This window comes from Poromitra crassiceps (assembly GCF_964638095.1).
Source record: "Poromitra crassiceps genome assembly, chromosome: 11".
NCBI classification, from domain to species: domain Eukaryota; kingdom Metazoa; phylum Chordata; class Actinopteri; order Beryciformes; family Melamphaidae; genus Poromitra; species Poromitra crassiceps.
The window spans coordinates 48,075,763-48,085,650 of record NC_139643.1 but is presented as its reverse complement, the minus strand read 5'-3'; the positions used below and the strand labels follow the sequence as shown (position 1 = coordinate 48,085,650).

General features: G+C 44.2%; 2 protein-coding genes across 2 annotated transcripts in view; both read right to left on the bottom strand.

Moving 5' to 3' along the window:
* On the bottom strand, positions 1 to 2,323 carry lsm10 (LSM10, U7 small nuclear RNA associated). Its single transcript, XM_083646430.1, has 2 exons — positions 2,259 to 2,323; positions 1 to 1,254 (listed from the first exon to the last, which is right to left on the bottom strand). The coding sequence occupies exon 2, from the start codon at positions 1,212 to 1,214 to the stop codon at positions 819 to 821; it is 396 nt and encodes a 131-aa protein (XP_083502556.1). The 5' UTR covers positions 1,215 to 1,254; positions 2,259 to 2,323; the 3' UTR covers positions 1 to 818.
* An 805-nt stretch (positions 2,324 to 3,128) lies between these two features.
* oscp1a (organic solute carrier partner 1a) overlaps positions 3,129 to 9,888 on the bottom strand; it is a gene marked incomplete at both ends in the record, with an annotated part of 7,369 nt that continues 609 nt past the window's right edge. The window contains 9 exons of the mRNA XM_083646412.1: positions 3,129 to 3,251; positions 3,853 to 3,907; positions 4,212 to 4,354; positions 4,793 to 4,847; positions 6,175 to 6,303; positions 8,384 to 8,487; positions 8,600 to 8,680; positions 8,885 to 9,052; positions 9,480 to 9,634. Of these exons, the coding sequence (XP_083502538.1) occupies positions 3,129 to 3,251; positions 3,853 to 3,907; positions 4,212 to 4,354; positions 4,793 to 4,847; positions 6,175 to 6,303; positions 8,384 to 8,487; positions 8,600 to 8,680; positions 8,885 to 9,052; positions 9,480 to 9,634 (1,013 nt within the window). The remainder of the gene's footprint in view (positions 3,252 to 3,852; positions 3,908 to 4,211; positions 4,355 to 4,792; positions 4,848 to 6,174; positions 6,304 to 8,383; positions 8,488 to 8,599; positions 8,681 to 8,884; positions 9,053 to 9,479; positions 9,635 to 9,888) is intronic.

Below are 9,888 nucleotides of genomic sequence, written 5' to 3'. Positions count from 1 at the left end.
TTTATGTTACTGTATCAGAGATGTTACTGTAACAGAAAGGCTGAGGAAGTACAATGAATTACTTGTGTCAAAAGAAATGTATTTATTTACAATCCCCATAGTCTTTTACAAGATTGTGTTGATGTCTTCTTCAAAGGAAAAAGTGAAAAAAATGTCATCTCTGGTTCTGTATCTATAACAAAACAGACCCAGTTGTCAAAATACAAAATGGAAGGCGGCCAACGCAACATCTGCTGCGATGTCTCTCTTTAATAACGCCTTTCACACCAAAGGGCCAACCAGAGTTATTCCCAGGTGGATTTTGGGTATGAAAGGGTTAACCCCCGGGTGGCCCGACCCGGGTTGCCGACTCACCTCGAGGTGGGTCGGACATGGGTTCATTTCAGTGTGAATGGCACCAGTACCCGGGTACCCGGGTTGCCAAATCGCCCATGCATTGTGAATTGTTACGCATCTCTCCCGGGTTGTGACCCGGGTTCCATCTGAATTGTCATGACCAGGGAGGGATCAACCCGATAGACTTGGTGAGAAGGGTTGAACATGGGTCAAGAAACCCTGGTCCACCCTGGTCTTTGGTATGAAAGGAGTGTCAGTCTGCTCTGCATCACTGAAACAAGGGGTGGGGGGGGGGGGGGGGGGGGTGAATGGCTTGTGTCTCCAAATGTGTGTGTGTGTGTGTGTGTGTGTGCGTGTGTGTGTGTGTGTGTGTGTGTGTGCATGTGTGTGTGTGTGTGTGTGTGTGTGTGTTTTTACTCATCGTCATCTCGGACAAAACACTAGCCAGTAGGGATTCTCTCTCTATCTAGACCCCCCCCCCCTCATTTCTTTTTGGTGGCATACTCCTTCCTGCCGCTGCCAAAGTTGCGGACGCGGTGGATCTTGGCCAGCTGTGCCTGTATGGTCTCCATGATGTCCAGATGGTCGGGGATGTGGACGTAGCGGACGTTCCTGCCTTTGATGAAGAGGTCCTGCAGCTGCGCCAGCCGGCCGCGCCGGTCGCGGTACAGCACCTCGGCCAGACGCACGTTCATGAAGGCGTCCACGTTGACCACGCGGCCGCGCGCCGTGCTCTCGTCCCGCAGGTCCACCGTGGTCACCTGGCCGTGGAGGCCCTGCAGCAGGATCACCAGGCTGTTCTCGGCGATGGTGCGCTCCCGGATCGAGCCGGCGACTTCGGCTAGCGCCGCGGTCCCACCGCCTGCCTCGGACTCCATGGATTGCAGGTTCGAGGGGTTCTGCTGGCAGGAGGGAGAGCTGTAGGTAGGCAGGAGGTCGACAGAGGTCAAACAGGATAAATGTATACTATTCAAAAGGGCTGTGAAACCGCTGTGGTATCTTACATTTAATGATTGCAACTGAATTATATATGGCTTTCTATTTATAGGCTACCTATAGTGACAGGCTTCCCACACCTTTTCATTGATGAAATTATAAAACTTCTCGATGAGGTTTCACATTCCCATGATGACCATATTTTAATGAGCCTGAATGAAAAGGTAACCCTCAACTACTGTAACTAAATATTAGCTTTAGCTAAATCATTTGCAGTGGAGCCTATTATATTTGAGTTAAAGCGAATATAGTAATTTAAAAAGTCAGGAGACAGACCATCAGAGTTCAGATGACTTTTCATGGGGGCCATTTTGTGTTGAAAAGGCAGAATAAACACAGGTGCAAGCAAAACACTAATGAGGGTTTCCAAATTCCAATCAAGAAAGTTTGAAACCCTCATTAGTGTTTTGCTTGCACCTGTGTTTACCCTGCCTTTTCGACACAAAATGGCCCCATGAGAGAGCCATGTGGTCTGAAATGCCCAACAGCCCTCCAGGTTAGGTCACTCCCTGTCAGGGAGTCGCTGAAGTCAAGTGACAATATTACTCTCCAATTGTTGTGTAAACTAATTATGCAACAGTATTGTATAACGTATGCATTTCATTGTGGAGCGTTTTGGTCGTTGCAGCTGCTAAATTCGTCAGACTGCCAGACACATTGAGCAGGTAACGTAACATTTAACGTTAAACAGGAAAGGGTGATGCCATTATGTGCATTTACACATTTAAATGATTACCATTATAAGGTAATCATGCGAATGTTTACGTGTGTTTACCGCCTGCATGGCCAAATCATGAGCAACAGCGTCAGTGGACGAGTTGCCAGAACATGATTCAAATAAATCTCGTGTTACATAGTCATACATAATGTCATGTGTTACAGATACCTGCATTCGTTTAAATCCTTAATTCATTTGAAACTCATACCTGTATAACTTTTTTCCTCTGGGGGAAAGGACAGACTAGCTACAAAACGTCAACAACCATTTTTCTCAAAGAGTGAAGAACAAGGAAGAGCAGCGTGATGACGTTTCACGTTGCGTCACTCACAGATTTCCGTCAACACAATACATCAGCGCCCTCTGGAGGCTCTCAGCTGCTACTTTAGAAGTGTCAGCCAGTTCCCAAACTTTTCCAGTGTCTAAAATCCCTCAATAGATATTACAGATTAAACCCCGTTTGATAAGGTTTTGTCCTAAGAAACCCTAATTTAACCCTAGCCTACACTGGGAACCGCTGATCAACTAGCGGTACTAGCCTATATGAAAAACAGAAGACAGTCAGATATTTGACTCATCACTTTACTGTAATGAAAACATAATACAACTAAGATTATCATACAGAAAATAAATGACCCTATGGAAAATATAATTCATTCATCAAGTGCAACTCCAGTAATTTGAAATTAAATAAGCAAATATTAAATTGAGTCAAATGTCTTGAGTAAAATTTGAATCATTATGTGCAGTGCAAAGGGGTATGATGACTCAGTGCAACATTGTGCTTCACTTTGGTATTTATCTGATCTAAATTACCAGAGGTAATACTGAATATATTTAACTGCATGTTTACAGATTAAATACATTAGTTCACAGTGACAGATCATGTGGTAGCCTATTACCTGGCTGGGATAATATAATCATGCCAAGTTGGACATACTGATACTATACAGTGCAAACCAAACCGTGTGCAGGTGTGGTTTACCGCTTAAAAAGCAATAAAGTATCTGGCTGTTGCACTGAAAATGTCATCACTTTAATCACACAACAAGAAAGCTGGAGCAGATCATCAGCAGGGTCAGAGGTCGTCCATCATGGCCAGCAGGTCGTCTCCTTTGTTGCTGCTTGGATTGCTTGTCTGCTCTCCCTGATCTGAAAACTCTCCTGCGATTCGAGCCAGTTCACTGCTGGCCTGCACATCCTGCAACCAAACAACAAACCCCCAAGATGTGAAGTATTCAAACGTTCAAATCAGTCAGTGAAGTAGCGGGGGAATAAATGGTGGATAAACTGCGGCCTCCAGTGGTTGTTTGGCTGCCTGTGATAAGACAAACAACCACTAATATATATGAACAAAAAAGCACAAGTGAATGCTTTGACCCTATCCCTAATTAATTAATACATAATTAATTAATAATTAATTGATCCAACGTACAATGACATATAATATGAATTTACATCATTAAGATTTATATCAGCTTGATTAAGTCGGTAAACTATTCCACAAATAAACCTGTGGAGTGAACTTAGATGGTTTACTCTCCACTTCCATCCATGCCTGTGGGGCATAACTTGCTGCAGAGCAGAGCCTTGATTAGGTTTAAAGTTGAGTAATGTCACAGTGCCACACCCACACGCTTCTGTTTATGCTTCTCAGCAATGTACATCTCATCAGCTACTGGGTACTGACTATAATCTGGTTGGTCTATTGCTACTGGGTACTGACTATAATCTGGTTGGTCTATTGCTACTGGGTACTGACTATAATCTGGTTGCTCTATTTATTTACATTCAAGCCATACCTGCATCGCTTGAATATTCATCACTCCAAACTCCTCAGATCCAGCTGAAGCTCCCCTGTTCAACAAAATGAATGAATCTTACTTAGTCTCAACCTGCACGCACCGTTTTGCTCATTATGTCGTTTTGGAACTCCTATTGGAAATGGACTTATTTTTCCAACAGAGGGAAAAAAACAAGATCATAACTAATTGCATGGAGGAGACTTGTACAAAATCAATAGAATTGACAAACAACCAGTGAGGGAAATAAAATGCATTAGAAATAGACCAATGCAGGCAGATATGTACAGTATATACAGTGTATATTCTCCCCTTTGCTCCCTACTAAGTAAAGGAAGGTTTAAGGAGAAGATACTCACGCCTCCTCCTCCTCCCTGTCTGTAGAGAACAGGTTGATCCTGAAGGCAGCTTCAGCGCTGGCTGTGGTCTCCTGCACGCCGCCCATCAGACGAGCTAGCAGGTTCAGCTCCTCTTTGGCCAGCGGGTTGGGAGTGTCGTCCCTCTGCAGCACAGAGGAGGAGGTAACACATGAACTAAAGACAACTCAAATCTGCAGTGTATGTAATGCAGGGATTCTTTTGGGGGGCGGGGGGCAGGCTTAAGTCCTCCGCATGGCCGACCCGGGTTCGAATCCGACCCGTGGTCCATGTCATCCCCTCTCTCTCTCTCCCCCACCCTTCCTGTCTGCCTACTGTCCTATCAAATAAAGGGAAACCCCCCCCCCCCCAAATAATCTTAAATTAAACTTCCTGAAATTCCAATTCAATTCTAATTCTGTTTGCCACAGGTTTTGTCAAATTCCAGTTCCAATTCCTCAGTTGAATTGATACTGATGACTTCATTCATGAATTGACCAAAACCCTGATTCAATGCATCACTTCAAAATAAAATGTGAGATCATTGAGAAGTGCTGGTACGTGGTTTCATATCTGAGCATTACCTTGAAGGAGGCCGTCTTGGATGTGTGTGTCTCTTCTGGATGGCTCACACTATACCTTTGAATCCGTGAAAGACAAAACAGGGAAACAGCTCATCCAGAATAGTGACTGACTGCCACAAGGAAATAAACCACATTATAGCTCCCAAGTGTTAAACATCCATAGTGGTGGACTCGAGGCCGGATCTACCATATGGGCAACCTGGGCAGGTGCCCAGGGGCCCTCAGCATGAAGGGGCCCTCCAAAAGATTTTTTTATTTTTTATTTTGTCGGGCTCCACAGAACTATGACACAAATCCAAGACCAATCGGAATCAAATAAAAATAGTTTCCAAGAAGATTAAGTCTCATGATTGATTGTTATTGGATGGCTGTGGGCAAGTAGTGACTGGTGAGCCATTCATTTTTCCATAGACATTTAGTAAATGCTTATGAAAATGGTTTTACTTGGTCAAACAAAGCAAGATATTTAGAATCAGGAGAGGCAATATAACATTTCACGTGGACATACATATATATATATGTGTGTGTGTGTGTGTGTGCGTGTGTGTGTGTGTGCGTGTGTGCGCGTGTGCGCGCGTGTGCGCGTGTGTGCGTGTGTGTGTGTGTGTGTGTGTGTGTGTGTGTGCAGCACCAGTGGCGCTGGAAGTACTTTTAGGTAGGGGGTGCTGCAAGGCCATAGCCACCGATTCAACATTGGGGGGGACGGCTGCCGGCGCCCATATTTTTGGCCACTTTGTCGCCAGATTAGAGGAATATTAACATTAAGATTAGACTGTTGTGTCATTATTCAGTCACCTTTTCTCACTCACCTCCATGTCACCACTTGCTCCCACTGCTGTGTTGGAATCCTCATTCTCTCTCCCAGCCTTTTTGGACTTTTAGCCATATTTAGAGGAATATTTAATTTTAAATTAACATTAGGATTATACTGTTGTGATGTCATTATTCAGTGTCTTCTCCTCTTCTCTGCAGCATTACTCAATTTACCCTCAGGACTCAGGGACAGTGATAGCCTACCTGCTATTCCTCCCATATATCCAGGGCCGGATTAATAGTACCATGGGCCCCCGGGGCTATTCATTTTCTAAGCTATTCATTTAGCCTTTTAGTCATAAAGATGATATCTTCCAGACTGAAATGTTATAACAGAAGTGGAGTATTGGCCAGAATTACATGAACATTTGGACACTTATTCAGCACTGTAAAAAAAAATTTTTTTTTTTTTTTTTTTTTACATCTCTTGCCACCAGGGGGTGCTGCAGCGCCCACCGCACCGTGCTTCCAGCGCCATTGTGCAGCACAGTACATACATGTTGCTGTGTGTGTGTGCGTGTGCGCGTGTGTGTGTGTGTGTGTGTGTGTGTGTGCAGCACAGTACATACATGTTGCTGCCCAGTTGAGTCACTCTGTGCCCGTGCAGCTGAAAGCAGCCCTCTCTGATGGGACTTGAGTAACTGCCTCCTGTGGGGAACTCGAAGCGCCGCACTTCCCTCCCTCTGCTGTCAAACATCCTGTGGTGAAAGGCGGTACTGTTACTTCCCTCCCTCTGCTGTCAAACATCCTGTGGTGAAAGGCGGTACTGTTACTTCCCTCCCTCTGCTGTCAAACATCCTGTGGTGAAAGGCGGTACTGTTCTAGCCAGGTCATCATGACATTCTGGAGTGTTGAGACACGTCCAACAGCCCTGACTAGTGGGAATCCAAAACCTGCTGTATGACCAAATATACTGGAAACAATGACTACAGCTTGTGACATGTTAACGGAGACTTTGTGGTTGTGTCATAAGTGAGTCTCCTCGTAATTATAGAGCTGAACAATCACATGACATCTTTTGCCCCGGAAGTGAGTTTCCCATTAATTTTCTCTCCATAGAAGAATCCTTAGAAAGATCCGTAAACGAGTTTTAAGGCTGGAACCAAGCCAACCCGTGAGCTACTGAATCATCAGTGACCATAAAACATGTCAGTTGGAGCAAACATACAATCCATAACAACATTGGGAGAATTTTAGATTCTAGATTTACTTTTGCGCCAAGTGATTTTCATTTTCTCAGAAAATGAATGGGAAACTCACTTCCTGGGCAAGAAATGTCACGTGACAGTTGAGCTCTATTATAGATGTCCATCGAAACATCGGCTGTGTGCAAAGAATGGCTAAATAATAACAACCGGCTAGAAAAAGAGAGTTACCTGAAAAGGATTGTGGTGGAGTGAGTGTGGGTCAACTGAACAGTCTGATAAGGTGGATTTATTTCCAAAAGGTTGTGAATCAGTAAAGTCTCTCATCTTGAGCCTTATTACTTCCTATACAGAAACACACCTGGTTGTGAGCTGTGCCTATTTGTAAGTGTCCCCCACCAAACGGGGAGAGTGGACTATGGATCGATCTCTGTTAGTTTTTTAGTTAGTCACACCTGTAACATTGACTTTGTGCTGCTACTTCTGCTATAGGGACAATGAATGGGATTGACCCAAGGGTGGAACTACATCACTGGTGGGTAGTCTCCAAGGACTATCTCAGTTTGGCACTGTAGTACCAGCACAGGAGTGAGTCTGGCACCTCTACAGGGCAGTTTAGAGTAGTACAGCGATTAATGATCGCCCGGCGAGCAACGCGGAACGTTAACTGTCGCTGGATGCTCAACTATATCGACTACTATAAACACTAGTCGATTGGAGAACGCATCGGAGAGTTTTATTTCATTTGCTTCATTTTCTCTCAAGACATGGAGGTAGAAAAACAAGAGCTAGCAGTACTTTCTTGAGCCAGCGATGGGGTCAAAGTTGAATCCAAGTGAAATCTTGGCGATGGTCGCAACCATCATCGCAAAGACGCCATATCGCCCGTCGCTGGAAGTATAAACATATCGTTGCCTCCGCCGATGGAATATGATCATGGTTGCTCGTAACCACCATGAATCGCTGTACTATAAACTGCCCTTTACTCTCACTCGGGTATATAATGCTCCGTTATCGTTAAAGACCATCCACTGAAAGTACCAAGCAGGCCTGCTTTATTGCACAATCCAAATCTTCGTCAAAATTGGCCATTTTTCAGCACGTAGGTTCCTAGCTTGCTAGCGAGCGTTGTTGTTTCACAGCGGAGGGAGGAGGCATTTGCGAGTGACACGCAGGGAGCGGAAAGGGATTTCTCTTCGCTCCGACTGAACCGGTCGGCACCAATGGCAGAGCTTATATCCCCGCAGCCTGCATCCAGTGTTTGTTCGTTCGTTCCCCTTTAGGCTCAAGTTGAGTCAACATCAGATCAGTGATGTCTGACATCATTCGTGCGACACATGGATGAGCAAACAAAAATGATGTCATTTCCCCCGGGCTGATTAGTGTAAATTGCACAATTTCCTGTCAGATTTTGGCAAAATCCAATGAAAACAAATGTTGCAGCAGCTCCCCCCTTAGGGAAATTACTGCGATTAAAAAAAAACATTACAGCAATGACGTCATTTCCTGAAGTTTTGTCAAAATCCGACAAGTGGCATCTGAGATTTTGTGCGCGACAGACAATTTCATTTTGGGTGGAAATGAGATGTGATTACGAGAACCGATTTAATTCCCGATCACTTGAACACTGTACCTAATCAGCCCTGGAACGTCTATCCCATGGGGCACCGGGCCTGAGGTCGAGAGGGCGAAGCGTCCATCGGGATTCTGGACTTTATCCTTGAGGAAAAGCGACACCTGCGATGAGAGAGAGAGCAGAAGGTGTGAAAAATAACAAAAATCGAATCTTCATTCTCAATCTCACGCCGGCGTATTGACAGCCAGCCGAGCAACAGTGAAGAGGACTCACGCGGACATGTGCGTCTTGAAAAAATATCAACAGCGTTTGCCTGAGAAGCTGGAATTCACCTTCAGACAAAGATGCGTATGCCTATAGGAAGGAAGGAGAGCGAGAACAGGTCATACAGGATGTGTGAACGCTGTTAGCTGTCACTCAGCCATTATGGGTACAAAATAAATGCAGCCTGTCTGCTATGTTGGGGTCAAATCAGTTGCAGAAGTTCAAGTGTCACAATCCAGCTGTTGTAAACGGAAAACAAACAGTGAATGTGATGAGAATGGAATGATCATGTACCTCAATGATCTTCCTATGCGTCTCATCCACTTGGTTCACAACTACAGGAGTGTCTTTCACAAACTCCCTGATGGCGTCTATGTGATTGTATGAAATAAGCAGCAAGTCTTTGGGGCGTGGACAGAGGAAGACTTGATACTTAAGAGCCATGATCATCAGCTCATAAAGCTACAAGGGGGAAAAAAACATGAGGGGGGGGGATACATGACTTTACGACAAAATGTACAAAAAAAAATAAAAAATAAATACATGACTTTAACGACAAAATGTACAACAAGATAAAATTAAAAACAAAAACAGTCATGGCATGTCAAATAACAGACACAAAAATCAATGGAGATTATTCTGGGTCATAAACTTGATCTTAAAGGAACTCCACCACCCTAATAATAACCTAACCACCACCAGGCTCCTGTAAGACAGGGCCAGGAGAGTGGCAGGGCCGTCAACCAGGAAGTAAAATAAAATGTATTTTTAACATTTTGCATAATATTGTTAAACAGGTATGATATGATACAGTTGAGTTTGCATGAACTATAAAAGGTGGAAAAAAAGGTCATTTTTCATTTCAGTGTGACTTCAGAGTAGTACATACCCTGTCCATGCTGCCTGGGTTGAGCCTCATGATGGAGGCATGTGCTAACCGAGTTAGCACCGTTTTCATCGTCCTATGAGAATACAGCGGCTGCGGTTTGAGGAGCTCATCCATGAAACCTTTACTAAACATGGTCCCTATGATGTCAGTCATAACTATGAATGGGACAGGGACAGGAAAACGGTTATTTCGGCCTCATTTGTTAACCGCAGAAGAACCCAGAATAAGATTGGCTATCCTACATTTTAGCTCTACCATATAGAACCATGATGATGTGAATGCATATCTCTATTATTCTGTGACATCATCATCATCATCACACGGTCATGTAGGTAGGAAAATAACATGGTGATTGTAATCAATTAACAGGTGACAATGTAATCAATTAACAGGTGACAATCAAAGGACA